Consider the following 23,635-nt stretch of genomic DNA (forward strand, 5'->3'; position numbering starts at 1 on the left):
CTCTCTCTCTCTGTTTATTTTCATCGTCATCCGGTATTCGCATGACTCTTTTTCCAATCCTGACCGTTAACATCATCCTAGCTGGTGTCTAGGAATCGCGAAAGATGAGCGTTATACGGATTCAGCGAGAGGTGCGGCTCGACGACTCCGCAAGTCTAGACCTTTCAGGATGAAATTTCAATTTACGTACTTTTTCTTTCCAACTTTCTTCCGGACGATACGTCTTACCTTTTCATCCCATTTCCCCTTCTCTATTTCTCTCTATTTTCCTCTTTCCCTCGCCGCCCCGTCCCGCCCAGAATCTCGTCGCTGCACACGCAGACTTCTTTTCGAAGGATCGATATCCACCCCGGCTTCAACGCTCGTCAGGCCCTTCGTGCCCTCCACGTGCGAAATACACACCGATCTCCCCCAGGATTATTTCCAACTGTATTCGTGTGCATAGACTTCGCGACGGTTTGTACCGAAGTTTATTCTCCGTTCTCGTACCGTTGACACAGTAATTTCGATATTACCGATAAACTTGCGTACTGACAATGGCAGGAAATTTTTGTTTCGTTGTAAAATTACAGATTGGAAAGAGAAGAAAACCGACGTTGCCGACATTTTCCTAGCGTCTGGATATGCGTAATACGCCGAAATTCCTGATATCACTGCGTAGTCTTCGGAATTTGACGAATCTCGATTTTAACAAGCACATCACGCTTGAAGAGACGGGTGAATTGAAGCATGTATGAGAAAAAAAAAAAAAAACAGAACAAGACACCGCGTTATCTATAAATTCCAATCAGGCACGCGAGTTCTCCGAATATTGTGGTATTCGAGTTGTTCCAAACCCCCGAACGACCGTTTCTCTGCGGGATCCACGTACCCAGGAGGAAAAGGAAACAAAAAAACAAAAAGAATAATGAAAATCATGTCTTCATCTCCAGGCCGATGAAAAATTAAAGCGTTCTCGGAATGCGAGCCTGCCGGTATGTACGATCACCCGAAGGCCGTAGAATTTTATCCGCACCTTTGTTACACCTACACTTTTCGCGGTGGCGTATACTCGCATATAAATCGGCGAGGGCCTTCCGAAGGAGCCGAAACCGTCCTCGAGAGGTCGTGGCCCGATCCCAGTCCACGCGTCGAAGAGGGTCCTCTTCGTGGTTCCTGGTTGCCACCCTTCTCCCTTGCCCCTCCCGCCGTTTCACGTTTCACGTTTGACGTAACTCCCTTGGGAGCAGCGCTTGCCACCATCGGGACAAAGAGAGACCTGCGGAAGAGTAGCTGATACCGCATTCATGCAGCGAGGTTCGATTGCATGTAGGTATAAGGCGCCAGACGTGCTCTTGGGTAATATGCAACGATCCGCCCTCTCATCTTCCGTCTGCAATATTCTTTCCCCGAAATGTGGAAATTTCGAAATCCATGATCGTTCCGCGGATAATGAAAGGGTGAACTAGACCGAACGCGAACGTCCACTTTTTTTCGTCTACCAATATTTCTCGTGTAAGAACCAAGACTGCGACAAGTTTTGGGTATTCGTCTGACGGTATTGACGGGTTCGCTGAATTCGGTATACCGACTTTGTTTCACAGAGACGCTACTTGTCCGAGAATAACATCTTTAGCCGCGTGGTAGTAGCTGATGTTAGTTAATTTATGCTTAGTTAATAACCGAATAAAATCAGTGGAAATAAGGAATAAATTTCATAAAAAGCATTCGGCAGTCACCGGAAAGGTTTTCAACCTCATAATTCCGTGCATGATTCACTGAAATATTTCAAGACGTTCCTGCACAATTCTCATGGAGTTCCGACATTCACAGCGGGGATATTTTTTTCGCCTCGAAGTGAGAACGAAAGAAGGAAAATATATCGAAGGGGACGTAGATTACGCGTTTCACTTGTAAATTCGAGCCACTGACAGACGGTTCCCGGCGGACTGAGAAATCGGCATGAATAACTCGATGCCGGGTTCATTCTTATCAGGTTCCGGTCGGGGCTCGCGGGCACGCGTGCCATCCATCAATATCTGACCCTCGTTAGCTCGGAGTGTTCATAAGTTCAAAAAATGTGGAGGCAGGGGGGTTGATAGGAATAAAGATGCAATATCACGGTGATCAATCTCTGGCCGATGATCAACGGGCCTCGAACAGCTCGCTCCGCGATCATAACACCGCTGACGTCCGTCTCACCCCCGGCTGTGTTACTCGCGTAGGGTAGGTAACCGAAATCCAAAGCATTCAAACGAACCGCTGGAAGCATTCGGGGAAAACTTTGCCCCGAAGCCTCGAGTTCGAAGGGACGTGACCGAGTTCCCAGGTAAGCTGCCGATACGCGCGACTTTTTCGCGGTTTACCGGTTCATTTTATACAAATTTATGGATTCCCTAAACCGTTTCGGCAGGGATGCCGCACCTTCCACGATCCGAGACCCTCTCTATACGTCTGCCGGTGGCTTCGAAATGCATGTATGTATGTATATCCGAAATCCGCAGGAACAGCGAAATAGCCTCTAAATCTAACCCATGGCAGGCTAATAGTCCAGCAACACTTTCCCACCGAGTTCATTCAAGATGGCGTTCGCAGTATATCATGCCACCCGTTACGAAGATATCGTCCCTCCGTTCTCGCGTACGCGGTTGGAATCGTTTTTTTTTTTTTTTTTTTTTTTTTTATATCTCTCAAGTTTCTCCCACATTTTTTTCACGAGATTAATTTTCGTTTCTCTTCTTCTCCTTCACCTCCTACTTGTTTTTTTTTCTTTTTTTTTTTTTTTTTTTACATTTTCGATTTCTCATACATACAACCTTCGATCTTTGCTCCACGTGTATAACCAGATACAAAATATACTTTCGTACGCGAGGCGCGTCGTTTCATTCGAAGGGATTTCCGCTGCACTATCCGTATGCCGTACAACCTTTCATAAAATTCTACTCGCATTTACTTACATACCGTATACTTATTTCCGAAGACTCTTCACGGTTAGATTGCGGAGTCTGGCATACGTACGGAAATCTGTTAAAACAGCTCTGTGCCATATGCCAGACGAATTCACTTACATGCGGACAAAGTAATTTTGTAGATTCTCTAGTGAGGGAAAAATAAGGGAAGTCGTGGAGTAAAATTCGTTTCGGCGACTTTTTAATCCAAATTTAACGCGTTCCTCGACCACAACCGGATTCGAAAAAACAAAGGAGGAAAGAAAAAAATTCAACAATCCGTTCGTGTGAATAAGACACGGGGTTGGGCGTGCCACGAGCAAAAAGAAGAAGAAAAAATTGAAGACGAGTATGATGAGACAAAAAAAAAAATAAATAAAAAAGTGTAAACGGCTTACTTTTTATACCTTACCAAGGATTCCATCCGTGAAAGGCTGTTTTTTTTCATCTTACCATCTCTCTCATACGGTATCCTTCGCTTCATAATGTGATGCAGTCGGTGTATAAGCGTGCAGGCTTTTCAACGATACGACGAATATGAGATGTTATTAGGAGACTGAAAGCTGGGGTGGTGCGAAAGGAGTGTTGATGTCGGGCAGATGCCGCAAGTAGACGCGAGGGATTTTAGTGACTGTCGCTGCGTAGCTGTCGCAGGCTCGTTTTCAGCCAAACATCTTATACGCCTTGTCGACACACGCTAGTTTTGTACACATGTGTGTAAGTGAATATAACACGCTTTTGGATCTCAAGTGGCGACATCCTAACCGGTGATGTAGATACGCAGGCGGGTTGGAAAACGGTGTTTAAAAAAAAAAAAAATGGTTTAATTTCAATTGATTTCCCTGAAAACTGAAATTGAGGATGTTGTATTTGCGGCAGATTTTTTGAAAGAACTGATTGTGGGATGAAAAAGAATAATTGAAAAGAGAAAATTCTCAATTTGCGGTACGGAAGTGATGTTGGAATCGGTGTGTCATTTAGACAGGAATTTCAATTTGAATACCGAAAAAACAGAGGAAGTAAAGGAACGAGAAGCAAAGGATTTCGAGCAGTCGCGACGCGATGAACGCGTGCGGGTTCATTTTATCAATTCAGGAGGGATTTTGTTTGTAGAAAAATGACTGGAGGTAAAATTAGTACAAAGCGATGCTCGAGGGTGTGTTTAAAAATTGATTGCGTAATCAGGTTGCGAGAGCGTTTAATTTCGACTCGTCAATATTTACACTCAGCCTCGGCAGGTTATGCGTTTTATATCCGCAGATGAATGAGAAGCGGCTTTGTCTCGCGTAGCTAATTTACCCGCCGAGAGTTTTACGCCGTGAAGGGAGATGGAATTAAAAGAGTGAAAGAAAGAAGGAAAGAAGGTAAGATTTTCCATCATTCAACGCGTTATAATTCCCTCTTAAAACAAGAAAACACCCTCCTTCCCTGCCCACCGTGTAATATATATATATAGAAAAGTGTAAAAAGTGTACAAAACGTGTGAAAAGTGTGAAAAGTTTGCTTGATTTATATACAAGCGGTTTATTTCCTTATTTCATATTTTCCCCTCTACTCTTTTCCTTTTACATCCTATTTATTTTCATATTTCTTAATACCAAACTTTAAGAATAAAAAGGAAATTCGGTTTTTATCGAGTGTTTTTCCTTTTCAATTTTCCGTTCAATATTTCTCCCTATCAACGCCGAGGTGAAAAGTTTCAACTTTCAGTCCAACAAATGGATCCTGGATAAGAATTGAGGCAGTCGCTGATGTGACGTTTTCAAACTCGCAATCAAAGTGCAGCGGGTGATTCGAAGCTTGGAAAGTTACAGACGTCTGCAGACATCATGCATCGCGCGATCATTATTCGCGGCCGATTTCCTCCTTCATCCCCTAAATTCTCGGTTCCCGGTTCCCTGCACCCGGCATCGAACTGTAAACGGTTAGCAGAGAGCGATTCGCAGGGTTCAGCGAGCATCGTACACAGACGCGCAAGACACACAGACGCACACGCATGACCGACCGTAAATATGCTTCTTGTGTTTGCTATTCATTTCAGAAGCACGCGGGCATTACACACGCGAATGTATATACACGAAGAGTTTTGACGGTGATTCGAAATGGCGGGTAAATTGGCCGAGATATTTTTATTCATTTTTTTTTCTCTTTGTATTTCAACCCTAGTTTTTCCTCTCCTCGTTTCCTTTTTTTTCCATATTAATATTTGCAGGTCAGGATCTTCTCCACACATAGAAGGCACCGACCAAGGCGCATGGACTCGGTATACCGGGAAATTGAATTCACATTGGCATTACCTACCGTGCCACGTATATGCACATCGTTGACCCACGTGTGTATATATGTATATATATATACACAACCTGTTTACGATTAGAGGGGAAATTGTTTTCTCAAGAAAATTGAACACCATTTTCGACATTGTTTTGTGACAAAAAGATTTGTCCTGCAATAACGGAATTTTCTTGTTTATTAACTTTTTTTTCATCATTTCATTTTGTTCGTACCATTACTTATCATCTTCACAGAAGCGCGCTGATTAACGAAATAATTCATTTAATTACCGAGCAGGTAAACTATAGATTACATTTTAAGAGGTGTATCACAAAGAAAATTACTTTGTTGATCCGAACCCCAAAAAATGCGACTATTCAAAGATATGAAATTTTATTTATCGTAAGAAAAAGAAAAAAAAAATACGTCCAGTTTACGAGAGCCGGAAAAATCTTGAACGTTTTCACGTTCCAAAGCAAGATGTAGCTTCTATTTTCACCCGTTAGAAAAATCGCAGATAAGAACGTCTGTGGCTTGAGCACAGCCGGCGTACCCGTAACGCCGTCGTAATTTTGTCGGAATTTCGAAAATTTTCTCTGGCCGAAAGCGCTGTACCGTGTACCTGTTCATGTACACCCATATATACAGGTATACGAGTATACCTGATATAAAGTTTTGGGGCGGTGAGTTTCGTGTAATAAGTAATAACCACCGTTGCTAATATTCCGAGTGTAATTAGAGCTTAGCTAATTATATGCTAACGCACAGAAACTTAGACTCAACTTGAAATTTGTCAGAAATTTCTCGGCGTTCGTTACCCAGTGGATTCTGCGCCTTTGATGAACCGAAAACAAGCTTGTCGCATAGATATCTTATCGGAAAAACCGGGGAAACGAAGAAGCCTCGATTGTTCATCCGAAAAATTAATAATCTCAACAGCAATCATTGCGCTTCGACCTATGCAACGTAAATACTTGCAATCATCGAATCTATGCACATATACTTCTGTACAGAGTAAAGATACATTCTTATAGATGTGTTTATATTCACTCACCCAGGGTAGACGAAACATTTTCGATCTTTGAGCTGTCGGATGATGAAGTCGAGGTGTCGTAATCACAGGATCTGAAACAAGGAGGGTAAATATTTAATTACACAATCGCGCAGGATTTTGGAAAGACCGATTGCTATGGCGATATTTGCCAGTCGCGTCGTGTCGAATTCGAGAGTTTGAGACAAATAAAATTGGTCGTTGCTCTCTGCTCTCGAGTAATCTTTTACAACACCGTCCGTGATCGATCACATCTTTGGCGATGCGAGTGTCAGATTGAATTTTCTAAAACACCGCTCGCATTGTTCGTACTTTGAACTGTTATACGGATCTGCTTAACGTCAAACTCATAACTTTAGAACCGTTGCGGGTATACAAGGGCAGTCTAACTTACAACTGAACCGGGGTCGGACTAATTGTAAGTACACTGCTTATTGGATAACTTACTCCTACCAAAATATTCTCTTTCTTCTCGTCAAAGTTATTATTAATTTACGAACGCTTCAGCGCTGGGTTAAGTTCAACCCGGTTGGCACGAAACCACGGCTGCTTTATTTGCTCATAATCTGCGGTGTGTACAACGGATTTACATGGAAAAAAATAAAATAAAAATGCCCGAACTGATTGCGTTCAAGGAGAGAAACAGTTTGTCTCTCATGTCGGTTCAATGTAACTGTACTGAAGTTATTCTAATCAAAGACAAGAAACGTGAAGCATAAATGAGAAATCGAAAAGTTTCCTAACAGCCTTGTCAGGTGCAGAAACAGAGCCAAATACGGATATGCTTCAGTGTTTGAAAACGGTGCCGTGTAAAAAGAAAATAGCGGCACGTTGTTGCGGTTTATTAACATGCAACTGGCTGAAACAGATGTTGAACAGAGAATCCACCCAGAAATATATGCGTATAAATACAGGCTTTTACGAAGGATCCATTGATACACGGTAGAATAATTGCTGACTATGGAATATGGGTTACATGATTCGAAGGAAGACAGATGGAGGTTATTTTCATCCTTGACTGCACGATAAACTGACAGAGAAAAGTAGGATTAGGCGAGGAAAAGGGAGGTTTACGTGTTTGTTGAAAAGTATTCGAGTATGCAAGATAGCCGACACCCATGATACAAAAGTTACACCAAAGTGATCCAGTAGCGACAATGTGTATAATTTCCATTTTGTCGAGGAAAATTTTCTCCGCCTGAAGGCATGGCCTTTTGGCCATGACTCGCGTCCGTCAGGAAATTAAGGAGCGTTTTTTTTTTTTTGATCGAGTTCAAGAAGGACTGACACGCGCTGCTTCCCTTCGCGTGACGCTTCTCGTTAAGAGTAAAAATTAAATTTTTGAATAGAGAAGACTGCTCCGATTGTCCCAAACGGTGAAAAGAAGAAGAAAAGAAAAAATAGATATATAAAATACACAGCTCAATATGGTGCATTTTTCTTCGCTTTAACAGTTCCTAAGAATTGAAGGTGCGAAGTAAACGGCCAAATTAGGTACGAGAATTAACCGAAGAAAAAAAGAATCCCTCAAAACGACTGAATGCCTGCAGGACTCAGTCGTCAAACTTGGTATTAGAAATATCGGCGAAACTTTATTTGGCAATAACGCTTCCGCCTTTACAAGACTTTTCTTCAATAGCGGTGACCCGCGAACTACGTGGCCACGTGACGCCCGAACTAATCCATAATTGTAGGGACGTATAAACTAGTCACAGTTATTACTTACCCACCCACGGTCATGTTTGTACGGTGCGTACTTTACCGGATTGTAAGGAATAGCGATTCCCGTGGGTTGCGAGCATGTGCGCGCACTGCGAAAAGCTGTTTAAACGAACCTGAAAATCGGTCAGCCTACCTTTCGTCATTGGCCGCAGTCGACGAGTACATCGGATCGGTAATATTATACCCTTTAGTTTGCGAAGCATGAACACGAGGCGAGGAAAGAGTAGAAAGGAGGCGAAAAGTCGGTGAATTATTGACAAGGAGCCGGGGATTTCCCTGAAGCTTTCCTTTGCTTTGTTTTCTTTCTCCTCTCCTTCCTCTCGTTCGCGCCGCCTTTTCGCTCGCCGTGTTTCCTCCATTTCCTCTTTCCTCCTCTTTCTCTCGGTGACTCCGTTTACCGATCGATAGATCGGGCGCTTCATCTCGTTTCGGTAAACAAGCGACATCAATCGAGGGGCTTACCTGGCTGGCGCTGGTTTACAGCCGGGATCAGGGATTTCCGACTTTCGTAGAGCTGTCGATTTTATTTGAACCGTTATCAGCCAATTCCGAGGTATTCATGGGCTCCCGGCGCCATACGTTCCCCGACCAAATGTGCCCGAGCTACGGGGTTTTCCCTGTTCACCACCGCCGCCTGGAACACCGTCCTTCCACGGTTTCTTCCAGCACTGTTAAACCGGCCAAATTGCCCCCAGGAAACCGAGAAACTATCCTTCCTTCGTCGCCGCCAGCCCCCCCGACTTCGGCTCCCTAACACGTGTCAAATTAACGCCTTGTTTGAACACGTTTTCCGACCGACGAAGGGCGAGGGATCAATTCCGATACGTGGATACATCGGGGTTCGAAGAACCAGCAAACGCAAGCTCCGTTGAAAGCGTTTTTCGCAGCGCACGCCGGGCGTAAGTAGAGATGAAAAAGAAGAAGCGAAAAGGGCGAGAGAGAATCTGCGAGCGTAAGTAGAATTGCTCGGATAACAGTGGATGGATGCGACTATAGAATTGACGACCCATAACTCGGGGCCCGAGGTATCGCCTCGAGGGATTATTACGAGGGAGTGAGGAAGTTGATGCTTCGTATCAGAATGCATTACGGGCGAAAAAGGGTCTTCCTTAACGGAGGAAGAGTCTCCCTTCCTCCTCATCCTCCTTTATTCTGTCTTATTCACCGCGGGTGCGCTCGGAAAAGTCTAGACTCTAGACTCCGGGATCACGAAGATCAGTGAGGTCTATTGAGCCGGTGGTGCACGATAGGAGATTCCGGCTCCATTCAGTCCATGCGCTGCAGCGAAAGGCGAGAGGTGACTGAGCTTGCTAAATCGGGGCCGGCTCCGACGACTCCGCATATCCTGGAATATGAGAAATCCCGGGAGGAAAATCCTCCCCCATCCCGATTGCGGGCCGTCTCCTTAAAAACGCCCGAGAATTTTCCTCGAACCGTTTATTATTTCGAACCCCGCGCGTAACCATTACCGCGGATACTATTTCCCATCGTCTATTTTCCTCGAAAATTGCTTTTCAAATTATTATTTCTGACAAATGCCACGGAGGACGACTCGGCTCTCCGACCGGATCGTAAATAATTAGTAAACGAAGGTCCGGTCGTCGGTGTCGCATGTGGATAATATTTTATAGTTTTGGCTCGCGGTTGACGAGGCTTCCGGAGCACGTGGGGTTTTCTATCATCTTGAAAATCCCTTCGGCCTGGGCATGTACACGTATGTATATACGCACATATGTATAGGTGTATACAGACAAGAACAGCTTCTTCCACCGAGGCTCTCGAGTCAGCGACGAACACGGGCGACGACAACGGCTGAGGCTCATTATCGACCATGTTCGAAACTTTTTGTGAGCGACACGCCTTCCTCCCGGGGCCTTAACTAGCGGAAACTGGTTCGGGCCACCCATAAGAAGATGCATAGGAAATTAATATCATGGTGAAATTTCACGATTGAGATGCAAGAAGCCGGGAACGGGGCTCGATTTTGTCGAATTTTTTGTTAGCGCCTCCGACGACGGAGGGTCGGAACGAACCCGAGTGTGATATACTTTGTACCGATGACTGATAGGGGCTGGTTCTGTTTAAATAATAAACGGTGAATCAAGGAGGACTCGGGGCTGAGAGTTCCGTGATGAGATCGCGGTTCGAGATTGCTCCGCGGTCGAATATCCCCTGTGTAAATTTGTTGCGCGGTGTAAGGAATTAAAGAAGTACCAACCTACCCAGGGCTCCCTATCCTCCAGAGGCAATTACCCCGGCTGCCAGGGGATGCAAACAAAACCGTTTAGATAAATTACACCCGATAGGAAATACCGCGGCGTGTTCCGAAAGACACCCCTAAATCTATACCGGCGGAAGTTGCAGGTGTGAGGGGGGTGCGGTTGACTTTCGCCCGTGATTCTCCAATTCCAGTGAGACGTCTCTGAACGGCTGAAGCTCGGGGACGCGACGCGACGATAAATTCATTCGGTCGATTTAATTGCCAAGTTTTTAATCCCGAGGTTACCTCCCGGAGCCGTTTATTATACCGCCCCGTCGTTAGGAGGGATTAGTCGACCTTTGAGCACTTCTTTAGAGCCGGGTCAAAAGCACCGGGCTTATATTGTCAATGCATCGTGCCTAACAATCCCCCGCGGACCCGCCGAGCAGTCGGTTCATGCTCGACGAAAAGGGTATCGATAAAACTTTCCTTGTATACCCGCAGCTTGTACATACCAACGTATCTATGCACAGGGCGACGTTCGCAGCGGGACATCCGAGGACCGGAATCACTGCCTTCAACCGTCGTATCGATTTATTCCTTGGCCGGGCCGACCTTTCGAGTCTTATTATAGATACGCACAATTTTCCGAACGAGTTGATCCAGTCGGACCGCAAAATATTTCCGACCAAAGTTTTTGGTAAGTAAGAAGGGGGCTCGTATTTTTCCGAATACCGCCTACAATTTTCCCCAATACTCCACGGACACGTCGGCACGATGCGACGGACGCCTTTTTCAACTTCTCTCTCCTCATATCTCTCTTTACAAGAGGGTAATTTTCAACCGAGGCTTTTACACAAGCCGGAGCTGCGGAGAAAGCGGCGGGGGGGGGGGGGGGGGGATATTCATATCCGGTACGAACTGAAATTGAGAAGGTATAACGAGAAAAAAAGGTGAAAGAGGGGAAAGAGGGGAGAGCTGGATGGAAGATAGAGAGTCATCGAAGCATTTTAATCGAATGCACGAGTGATCGGAGTGTAGTGTTTCAGTCACGCTTAGCCGAGAATCGCCTCGCCCTCCGCGTTTCGTCGTTATCCGCGTCTACAAATTGTTTTCGAGGTTCGGCCGGGGTGTATTAAAAATTTGTAGGTTATGGGGCGAGACGGGACCACGACGCCGTCCGCACCGGCGGAACGTGTGTTGCGGGTATATCGTCGAATTACAGTACCAGACAAGTTCCCAGACGAATTCCTGGTGGAACCGGTTCCCGTCACGTTTAAGCCGGGAGATGATAGCCGGCCTTAAACCCGGATTCGAGTCGAGCCGCGATATACCTACCTGTTGTAATTAACTCCTAGTTAATACCGAGGACTCGTTCACCCCCGGATATTCCGGCAGCGTCAACAGGCTTGATCCCCCGAGTTCTCTTCGTCGACGAAGAGCTAGGCGCGTAGGTGAGAGAGTTTTCGTTATCGTAAGGCGGCTGGAAATTTCTCCGATTCGCTTTCTCGAGAATATCTAATACGATCCGTGTTAAGGCGAGCGGTGTGTAATTTCGTCCGGATCGATTACGCGCACTTTCGCTCACAATTGAGCCTTGCGTTAATTCGCGAGAATTGGACCAAGTCCAGACTGAGAGCGGGTACTCGGATAAGCCAGACTGTCACCGATATTCCACGTCGTTGGTAATATAATTATATTCCAGAACGGAACTGGCGACGTATGATTCCGGGGTTGGGTAGTGTACGAAACTCAGACCGTGGTTTGCGGTAAAGGAATCCAATTTACAATCAGAATTCCAGCGTGGTTGTATAAGAGGTAGGTATATACGATCTCTGAAACGCGGCGACGTTGGTAACGGCGACCTGCACGATTCCTCCGTAACCGTAAATCCGATCGACTTGAAATTTTTGCAGCAGTTCCGCGTCGTTACCGAGACTAAAGCTTATACGTTCCAATCGATTTTCGATAAACTAAAATTTAACAGTATTGCGAAATTTTCAACTTGTCGCTGTTCGGTTGTACGGTCGCGATATTTTGTCGTTTTCATGCGGGTAACGTTATTTGACGGTGTGCAAAAGTTGAAAAACCCTGCAACGAAAATCCGGATCAAAAATCGGTTGCCGCATAGGTCCGCGCTCGGTCGTTGATTATTTGCAAACTAGGGTGTGAAAATTTCAGGTTCGTCGGCTTTACGACCAACGCTGCAGTTTTATTTATTTATTTTCAGTAATACATACTCGTTACATCGGTGACGGCAAAAAGTTCGCCGCCAAATTCGGATCACTCTTCGCAAAAATTGAACCAATTAATCGTATTTCATACGCAAAGCGTGCAGGTAACTCCAAAGATTAAACCGCACGAGAGGCACGAGATTCTGCAGATAAGTCAAGAGTGCAAAACGACGTTCCGACCTCCTCAAGGTGAATTTATCGGAAGTGTAGGTGTAGGGCGCTTCGGTAACCGGTAAGCCGATAGTGAAACACGCCACGCGGTCGAAGAGCTGGGCCGGTCAGAAAAGGGATTTATCTCAGGCATCGGTCATTCCGAACAATGCCAGCTCTCGCAATTCTTCTATCGCTGCTTATTTCTGACCCACTTTCTTGGTCTTCCGACGCTCTCCCTGATCCCTCCGGCAGTCTTGCTTCCCTCCCTTCTTCCCCTCGCCGCCCTCTCGCTTTCACCCTCCCTCTCTCTCTCACTTCAATGCTATTTTATTCGCGAATGGCATCCTTCGGATTTCTTCTCGGGCAATGATTAAATTCTTCAACGGACGTAGCCGCATTCTGTTAACGACGAGGGCCGAGTATTATGGAAGCACGGCTCGAAACTCAGACTGATGTACCATCGAAACCGAAAACTGAAAATACCTTTCAAGATTCGTTTAAATTTTGGTCCCGGCAATGCGCACCCCTGCAACTTGAGGAGCAATTTACAACTGAGTAAAGACACGCGTACCGTTTGATTCCGCAGGGCTCAGCCGGCTGCTTGTTTTATAGACCAAATCGAAGAGCTCGGTTGACCGAAATCTCCCTCTGGAGTTGTAAACCGTGAACTTGCGCAGGGAATTCAAGCTACCTACATCATTCTTGATTTAAAACAGACTTCGTTGCCGAGGATCGATCGGCGCAGTCATTGATTACCAACGCATGGACGAACCGAATTGATCGATGTTCCAGTTACACGGTGAGAAATAGTTCTTCGTCGGGAATTGTTTGTGCTCCAGGAGCGGTAAGTTCGTAGATAAAAATATATCGTTGAAATACAATATTTCCGCAAGAACGAGGCGAGAAAATTCATCACCAAAGGATTCTCCGCTTCATATATTCGCGCTGAATGATTCACCCTGGGCGTGGTGAGGTAGGTGAAAAGCGCGGTCTTACAAGCCAAGGCCTCACTGTTTCACTTACACATCGCAGCTCCGCGAGCATTAGCTCAAGTATCTGCAGGCTCCACTCGGTAAAGGGTACGAAACGGTCGGGTGTTCTCATCCCTCTAGGTATGCCTCCCAGCTAAGACGCGGCTTAGGGAAACATTGGCCCGCTGATCCTTGCCGCGATTACTACGGATTAATTATAATTTCTTGGAGATTTATAACGATTAATTAAGTTAATTACTAGCCGCTGTTTAACGTATATACGTATACGCGTACGCGTATACGAAATTACCCAAACATCGTAGCCACACCCTTATTAAGGCACACTTCCCGTGTACGCTGCAGGTAATGGCGGCCATATTTCGCGAGCTAAATTTCACACAATATACTTTGTTAGAGGCAAATCTGCTGTTACCAGATTGGTTCTCAAATTCTTCCCGCTCCTTTTCTCTTCTCTACCCTTTTTCGTCACACACCGCTTCTCGATATGAAATCAGTTATCTGCGGAGGAGGGGTTTCACAATCCCTTGTAATTATTTACTCAATGCTGCGATGTTATCTCTGGGGCCTCGAAGATCGGCCGCTACCAGAGGCGAGGAACGTCGGGATCACGTAGCTCCGACAACGATCTGATCTCAGGTCGATTTATCAGGCGCCGCTTAAAAGACGGGGTTTAAGTGGTAGAAGAGAATAAAAAGATGCAGGATACGAAGAAGGAAAACCTGGGTCCCGCATACGTGGGGATGGTCAAAGGAGGCACTTCGCCGAGGTATAATTTATTAATCAAAATATTGTTACAAAGGGTGAAATCACCCGTTTTGTCCCCTTTTAAATGATCTAGTAGTCATCATAGATAAAAGACGTTTTTATAAACCTCTTATGTCTTTAAAAAGAATAAGGTTGCTGCGTCAACCGACATTATTGTAAAAACAGTCAGTCTCTAGACTTTAAAAAGAGAGCTTGTGTCCAAATACATCTATTTTCTTTCTTAATATTCCTTGTTCGTGAGACTTCTTTGGCTCGGCGTTCGCTTAAATCGCACAGAGAACTCTTTGATTCTCTTAGATCTTTCGTAATTCCCCCCCGTTGTAACATTGGTGTCAGAAGCGGGATCTCTTCTGTGCCATTTGAGTGAATTTTGAGTGTAAAGAAGTATTTAAAATAATGCAACGAACTCCTACGTCGAGAGCATCACGCGCGGAGCGACGAGCTGCCGGACGCGTTTCGTCGTGCCAGCGTTCTCCTGAACCAGCGTTTCCGCCCATTTCTCGTCGTTCGGAAGCTGAGGTTCAGCCCCAGCTAGCTCTCTTGGCGGAGCTAATCCAGGGAAACCAAGATTTGCTGATGCGTCAGATTCAGCAGCAAGAACAACATCAGCAACAGCAACAACAACATCAACAACAGCAACAACAACATCAACAACTGCTACAACAGCAGCAACAGGAACAGCAGAATCTTCTGCACGAACTCCTCTTGCAACAGCGTCAACAACAAGAAATCGTGTCTCAGGCGTTGATCGGGATCCTGCAAGGTGTGCAGAAGCTTCAGGAGCGGCCGCAGGAATTCCCGATACGCCCAGTTCCATCCCCAGGTAGAAGGACTTCACTTCCTTCAGTCCCGGTCCCGGCAAGGAGGACCTCCATTCATTCAATTCCGGATCAATCAAGGTCTGACGCTATTTATGGGGGAGGCGAAATTCCCCCTGTTGCTAAAAATTTTCCACCTGCTCATGTCTCGCGACAAGCTCAGGTTAGCTCTTTTCCGCGATGCCACGATGTTCCGTCACGTGATATTTCGGAAGTAGTTGAGCCTCCTGTCGCGTCGTCTCAGCCTAGCGTAGATATTCAGTCAGAGTTCTTGGCCTTTTTAAAATCACGCGGAACTGTCAATGTTCTCCCTCCGCAAACTCAGAGCTCGTTCGGACTCAATCAGGTCTCTGTACCTTCCGCGAGTATTGTAGAGTTGCCCTCGAAACAATCGAATTTGAAGCCCGGTTTGTATGACGGTTCGTCTGCTTGGAGTCTATACGAACGTCAGTTTAACATGATTAGTAAGGTTAATGGTTGGAATCCGTCCCAGAAAGCAGCTAATTTGACAGCTTCTTTGTCCGGTCCGGCTTTGGTAGTTCTTGGATCGCTTTCAGATTCGGATTCTGAAAATTTCGACAGCATTTGTGCGGCTCTTAAGCTCCGGTTTGGCGAAGAACATCTTTCCAAACTTTATTTTACTCAGTTTGAAAATAGACGTCAAGGGCCCAAGGAAGATTTAGCCTCTCTCGGAAATGACATCGAACGTCTCGCTCGACATTCCCTTACTGATTGTACAGAAAAGGCTAGAGATCAGATAGCTCGGGCGAAATTCATTAATGCAATTCGGAATCCGGAGCTTCGGTATCATTTGAGGCTCGCAGCTCCAACTTCTCTACATGAAGCAATTATTAAGGGCTTAGAATTAGAAGCCATAAACGAGGCGGATTTAGGTTCGCGTCAACTTCATCGATTGAGCCAAGCTGAACCTTCAGAAAATTCTTCGTCCCGTCCTTCAGTCAATCAGCCTAGCTCAGATTCTCTTCCAGGAAGGAAAAATAGTGGTTTCTCTCGTTACAATAGATCAAACTCCAATCGGCCTGTCTCAGAGTGCCAGTTTTGCGGCGTAAGAGGACATATCGCGAAGAATTGTTTTAAACTCGACCGTCAGTTGAAGACTGCGGAAGATTCGTGGCGCAAAAATGCTTCCAAGAGGGCTACCTCTAATCCAGTTTGGTCAGCACAACCTTCTGTTCCTCAGAATTCGGGAAACTAGCTACCGATGTTTCGAAAAGGCGGATATCATCGGTTTCTTCCAAGTTCCTTAGCCCTATTGCTTCACAGTTCGTGGTTAGAGGCCTGCGTCGTACCGGCCTATATGCTAAAGGTTCCGTTAACGGACTAAGTTGTTTGTGGGTGATAGATACTGGAGCCGAAATTTCCGTTGTTCGTCCTGATATGATTTCGTCTCTTGCTTCAATTAATCCTTCTGCGTCTATTCGCACTGCTACCGGAGCAATTACTCCTGTCGTAGGTAAGATGGTCGTACAGGTAACAGTAGCGGATTGTGTTCAATCCCCACATGAAGTTCTAGTAGCTGATATAGAAGATGAAGGCATTTTAGGCGTAGATTTTCTTTCCGCTCACAACTGCGTCATTTCTACCGGCGATTCGACTCTTTGTTCTGGTTACCGTAAAATCAACCTCGAAACGTTTTGAAAGATTGGGATGAGTGGATTCCCTTATTTCTTTTATCGTATCGCTCTGCAATTCATGATACTACCGGTTTTTCTCCAGCTATGATGTTGACAGGTCGGGATCTTCGACTTCCGTCGATTCGAGAAATTTTGATACATCGATTTCTTTGGCTTGAAGAGTGTTTCGGTTCTGCGCTTGAATGAGGTAGTGAGCGTTCGGTCGATCCTCTCTTATTTTTCTAACCCATATGTCAGTTTCTTTGAGTTTTTATAGATTTTTCCCGACGAATCTGCCGTCTTTGGCTGTTCCCGATGTTAACTCCAGCTGTACTGTTTGTCCGGTCTTAGCCTGGGTTCTCCGGATATTCAGATAAGATCGTTCCTTTTCTTTTGACTACATATTTAATTTATTTTATTCGTGTATTCTCCCAAATTCACTCGGTGAATTTGAATGGTTATACCATCACTCACATTTGTCCTTCCAAAACTCTAGGGTGAACTATTTCTAAAGAAGTCCTGGATCAGTCACCCATGTATTTCCCTGTTTCCTGTGTGAATTTCCAAAAAGGAATCTGCTTTTATTCTGTTTGGTCCTGGAATTTTCGGTTCCCGCCTCGATGTTTCCACCCCAGCCTGTTTCGTTCGGACAATCCTTCATGAAGAGGATTGGATTTCTTTTCGACATCGATCTGGACCGTTTCGGATAACTTTGAATTCATGAAGCCACATAACACTCATTGACACTGACCTTTATAAAACATGGCACATACATTTTTGAGATTATTTAATGCTCAACTATCTGCTCAAGGTTTTCTGTGGTTTACCTTGAGACTGTGGGCAAATGCCAGATAGTAAAAAGGGAGTCTTTTAATTTTTAGAGCCACAGCTCCAACTCACCTTCGAGCACTGACTGCTAGATCACATTTTTTGTAATTGTTTATCTTTTCCGAGTCGGGTCGACTCTTTTCCTCGAGGGGGAGTAATGTTACAAAGGGTGAAATCACCCGTTTTGTCCCCTTTTAAATGATCTAGTAGTCATCATAGATAAAAGACGTTTTTATAAACCTCTTATGTCTTTAAAAAGAATAAGGTTGCTGCGTCAACCGACATTATTGTAAAAACAGTCAGTCTCTAGACTTTAAAAAGAGAGCTTGTGTCCAAATACATCTATTTTCTTTCTTAATATTCCTTGTTCGTGAGACTTCTTTGGCTCGGCGTTCGCTTAAATCGCACAGAGAACTCTTTGATTCTCTTAGATCTTTCGTAATTCCCCCCCGTTGTTTGTCCTTGGTGAATATCTCCGATCGATCAACATATTGCGGTCATCGGTTGTTTTGAGTGATGAGTCTTTTCGAGCCTGACGGTCAGGTCCGACATCGTTTCGTACGCGTTTGAGTGGTACTTTTAATTACCCGTAAGATAATTAACAGCCAACGTTTAATCTCCGATCGACAGGGGGATCGAAGGAAGGGGGAACAAGTTGAGACGGTACTGTAACAATCGGAACGCCGGCGAGAGAAGAAAAAAAATCTGTAACGGATTCTGTGTAAAGATGTAACAAATAAGTGGCAGATCAAAGAGGAAGGTAACATAATATATTTCCATCGTTTTCAATAATTACTAATTTCGAGGTAAACCAATTGTGCGCTTTGTTCAAGCAAGCGATAATTAGTTTACAAATTTCACAAAGTTGCGACAATCCCAAGCAAATTGTTGATGAAAGCTTAATTGCGATCTACCAGAGAAATTTATAATTATAAACAAAAACGTGGTCTGAAAATAATGTGAAATGAAAAGAAGTTTGGGCTTGTACCGAGGAAAAGGATTATTTGAGCCAAGTGATATTCGTTTGATTCAACTGAATGCGACGAACACGATATACTTGCTTAATTTAACAAAATACTTTTGTTGGTTTAACAAAATTTAGTTGAATCAACTGAACATTTTGTTATACCGATGGATCTTTAATTCGGACAAATAAATATTTACTTCCCCGCCTGTGACCAAACATTTAGTCGATACAGGGACTTTTGCCTCTCAGTGTACGTATTGAAGGTATTATCATTGAACAGAAATCGATTCTTGCTGTTTCTACACCTTATTTTCTATTTTTGAAGCCAAAATCGAGGCGACCCGCGTATTTCCTCGCGGAACATTATTATCACGATTATTATCATTGTTCCCATCGTTTCGAAGGGCGAACGGTCGATTGGCAAACGAAATCTTGTTACACACACGTAGAGAGATGTACATAGACGTATCCGTCCCAACGTTGGTAACGCAATATTCGGGTAACTTTTTCCTTCCGGTATTCTCCCGGGATTTTGAGGAGGCCTCAGTTCGTCCTATATTATAGAGAAGGAAGACAAAGCCAGGATAGATATAGTCGGATATGGACGCCTCGATAAAACTCGTCTCGCCTCTCCGCTTCGCTTTTCCCTTCCCTCCAAGGATACAGAAATGTTGCGAGTGTGGCCGACTGGCGTGGCTAACACATAGCCGGGCATAGGTATACAGAGCTTTGAAGATCTTCTTGTTTAACCGCAAGGCAAGGCAAGGCAAGGCAGCGCAGCGCAGCGCGAGTAAATAGAGCTAACAATTTATATACACGCGGCTTAAGGGTTTGTTTTAAAGAAAGAAGGAAGGAGGACGGAAAGGAGACGCGGAGAATAGAAGGAGCGGGGGGAGAAAGGGACCGCGGGCGGAGGCTGAGATCGTGAAAAGACCCGATACCAATTATTTTTTATCGCTCCGGGTAGAGGAAACTTTTTAAGATCTTGCCTGTCGACTGTCCTCAGTCTGGTAACTGGGGAGCTCACCTCACTCAACCACCTCAGCTACAAACCCTTTTTATTAGCGGACGAAGAAAACCCGTTCATCCCCCCCCTTTCATTTCACTTTTTTTTTTCGCCCCGACTTTTCTCCGTGTTTTTTTCCCGCTTATTTTGTTTTCTATCGTCATTTTTTCACCCCGTTACGGTGCGCCTGTACTAACGATAAAGAGTTTAGCCAATATGCTATAAAATAAAAATGCGCGAGTTGTGCGCATTTTCATTGTTCACGGTTATTTATTTTTTCGTTGCTGTTCTCACGCAGATCGATATTTTCGTACGTAGGTGTGGTAAAATTTTAAAGGACAGAGAGGTATATGATTCGAAAAAGTCCTCTCTTACCCGTGATTTTTTAATCAACAATACAGCTACTCCGCTTCGGTGAGTAATTGTTTATTTGAATAATTAATTCATTTTCCACTCCTCGTATAACCCGCGGGTGATATTTCGCAGCGCGGTTAAATCGCGTCCTGGCCACGGGGAGAAAAGAAAATCGGATTATGGGATGATAATAATTGCGCGAGTGCGGCGTGTGACAGTTTTTAAAATGACATTACAAGCGATCGATACTCAGGCCTGCCCGCAGTGGCGTACACGTAACAAGATTACCAGGCCGAAGGGTAGAGTAAGCCTTCATTCTCATTCCCTCGTCTCTACCTTCCACCTTCGTATTCGCACCGAGGAGGTTCAAGCTCCGAAAAAGCACTTGGATCCCGTACCGATGGCTACATATGTATACGTGCCATATACGTATGTTAGCCGAGTGTTTTTCAGCCTCTAATCTATCTGTAAACGGTGATTCTTTTCCTTCTCTCCGTTTCGCCTATTAATGGGCAGGTTTCAACGGTTCAACCGAGATAAACGATGCAGCTGCTCGCTCGAGCAGATCCTGGCACGAATAGGATGGGAAACCCCCCCCCCCCCCCCCCCCCCGCGTGTGGTTCGACTCGGTGAAAGCTCAGGCTTTGGTAGTTACGTTAGTTACGTAGAGCAAGGGCGGTGTGTTGTTGTGAAACGATTAACATTATACCGTGATAAATGATATCCTAAGCCCAGGCTGCGCTTAGGTACTCCTAAAATACAGCGCGGGGTACAACAAACGAATATCATCGCTAATAACAGTGATGATAATTGTACGCCGTGTGATGTTATATACAGCTTGTGTACAGTGGTCACAAGTCGTCGCTCCTTACGGGAGGAGGGAAGGAACAAATTGTAAGTAGACGACGAGTAGAAACGTAAGAACAAAAAAATAGTGAAACGAGACGGCGGGAAAATACTCGGAGCGAACGATCGCGCGAGTGTGAGAGGAGGACAGGGGCGAGGGGAGAGGGGGGATATAATATATAATACAACTCGGCTCTGTAAAGTGATACGGAAATTTGTCTCCCTTTTTGTTAGCACAGTGGGCGACTCGTGTGGCGTATACGATTATTAGGATTCCGACCAGCTCGAGTATCTCGTTCAGGCGTCGACGTCAGGGGTCCAAGGATAACATCGGAGAGACAGGTTCCGGGAGACTCGCAAGTCGTACCGCGGAACCGAAATTCGGCAACGAAAAGGAAGCCCTCGCACCCCGTGACCCGGGTGCCGATACCACATGACCCTCCGGCATATTCGGGTCACTTCAGAACTCGGGAACCCTTTGCTCGCGAGGAATTCCTACCGAATTAGACTAATGAACGAGACAAATTCATTAACTCTTCAAACTTCCGGAACCTTTCCCACACCCTCGGTGTATACAGCGCTTTCGGCACGGAGGCTGCCTGAGATCAAACCTGAATTTCGGCTCAGGCGCCTCTGGCAAGCTCGGTGTACACCTTGTACGATTTGTCAACTCGTTTGATGCAAGAGCTATTTTTGTTTGAATTTCAGCCCGTTCTCTGTAAAGGTCTTGTGAAAAATTATGAGAGTTAAAAAGTAATCGTTTGATAACGAATTACAACTGATTTCTCAGTTCGCACGACCAATTTTCAAAGTCGAAAGACGAGAAGAATTATTCCCGATCATTGAAAGGTTGTCCGTTAATCGCGGTCCGATCCGGTATCATTTCCAGGCTTCGTTGGATGAACCTTTGAAGAGAAAACATCCAGACTTTTCAAGCTTCGTTCGAGACCCTTTTCAGAGATCAACGTCTTCTCGAGAATTCCGGCACCGTTCGCATATCCATTCGGCAGGTCCTTGCGTCGATTTCAACCCGACAGCGTATTTATAATATTCCGCCAAATCGACCGTCAACGATTTACAGCTTTGGGCTACTTTGGACTGCGATCACAAGTCGGCACAATCTAATCCGCAACTTTTCTTTCGACCACTTTCACTCGGATCACCCTCGTACAGATGTCGTCGTCGACTTGTAGTCATTGAAGCTGTGAGTAACCGAATTGTCCGAGTATGTAAATCGATCCGTTCGTCAGGTGCACACGTTCGATTTCTCCGGGCGATCATAACCGACTTCTGTCACTTCAGGTGAGACGCAAAGTCACCCCGACGTCTCGTGACGAGATATGCGAATTCTGTAGACGTTGTACAGCTGGTTCTGATACCCGAGACCAGCCAGTCAGCCAAGCAAACGGAGCGTCAGGAGGCAGGAGGCAGGAGGCAAGAGTGTCGCCAGCACGTGACACGGAGGCAACACGCTTCGTTGACTTTCTGACAAACGTCAGCCACAGTTCGTAGTCGGGACCGTCTCTGGTTATATCTAGTTATTGAAAAAAGGTTCCGGTGGTACGGGAACTTTGCTTTCACTTCAGCGATCGCTTGCCTGAAAGCTCGCCGCCGTTAAAGCTCCTGTTATTTGCGTCCCGGGGTTTTTCGTGGGCCAAAAACTGAGGAGAGGAAGCGGTGGGGAGGCCGAAAGCGGATTTTAAAAACAATAAGTAAAAAAAAAAAAAAGAAAAATAAAAATTTGACGACACCTGGGTTAATTAAGCCTGTGGGATGTACGCGTGGGCAGGAATACGTACCTACATGCCGTGGGTATTTCGGAAGAATTGAAAGAGATGTAATTTTAAGTAGCTCGGAGTTGATTCATGGAATACAGAATGAAAACGTGCGGTGAAGAGAATCAGGTAGGTAGGTAGGTAGGTATATTGTATAACTCGTTGTAGTTAACAAGGAGCTGCCTGCAGCGGCGTCGCATACAAAGTAATTTACATAAATTCTTTACGGCTTGAGTTTCGGGGCTGCGCGAGCAGCAGGCAGCAGAAATTAGAAAATCGTATACATGCGATGGCGTTACGTGAGAGGGATTTAATTGCTTTGTGGTTTATTCCTCCCGCTGTGAATCTATCTAATTTATCACGACACATCATAATTGGCCGCACAGCACAGAGTCTGTGCAGACCGTAGGAATCGTTAAACCTGATTTCGAAATTAATGAATAATACCTCAAACTTTATTTGCCTATTAAACAAATTTCAGCTCCCACATACATCCCCCGATTCCTTTTTCAGAAATTCTCATTGCCTTCTGTTACATGTAATAATATAAAGGTTGACAGTTTTTTGAAGAAATTGTACACGTCGGCCGAAAAGAGTTATTGTATAAATTAGACTCTTGGAAGATTCTGCTGTAGGAACGTAGGTAGGTTGAAAGACTGTGTGGGAAAAGATTTTACCTAATCCGCCGTTTATTTTTTGAACGAGCAAAGCGGGGGAAAATGTTACGCCGACGCGTAAGAAACCGTCAAACATGTTTCAACGCGTACGAATTCACTCTGGTAATTTCTATACCGCCGTTACACACTCGCATGTGTGTCCAGTCTCTGGGCGACATCGCAGCTTACGCAGATAGTATTACTGAGTTATGGAACGTCGCGAGATAAGCTACGTCGCTCTTTGCTGTATAAGTAATTCCCGTGGAAATGGAGTCGCTTAATCGCAACTGTAGCTCGTTTCGCTGGACGTTGTTACTCCCATTAAAGAAACGGATGCTGTCTAAAGAGAGGAAAGGTAAAAACAGGGAGACCGAGACGAGAAGAATAAAACAAGACTCAACGTTGTCACGTTTTACGGATACAAACGATTGCC

General features: G+C 45.1%; 1 protein-coding gene across 2 annotated transcripts in view; it reads right to left on the reverse strand.

The window, feature by feature from the left end:
- The window catches only part of LOC124298734 (leucine-rich repeats and immunoglobulin-like domains protein 1), a 305,656-nt gene that overhangs the window by 56,845 nt on the left and 225,176 nt on the right, over positions 1-23,635 (reverse strand). For both annotated transcript variants that reach the window (XM_046751149.1, XM_046751148.1), the window contains exon 6: positions 6,256-6,326. In XM_046751149.1, the coding sequence (XP_046607105.1) occupies positions 6,256-6,273 (18 nt within the window). In that variant the 5' untranslated portion in view covers positions 6,274-6,326. The remainder of the gene's footprint in view (positions 1-6,255; positions 6,327-23,635) is intronic.

Source organism: Neodiprion virginianus, chromosome 2 (assembly GCF_021901495.1).
Source record: "Neodiprion virginianus isolate iyNeoVirg1 chromosome 2, iyNeoVirg1.1, whole genome shotgun sequence".
Lineage (NCBI taxonomy): Eukaryota > Metazoa > Arthropoda > Insecta > Hymenoptera > Diprionidae > Neodiprion > Neodiprion virginianus.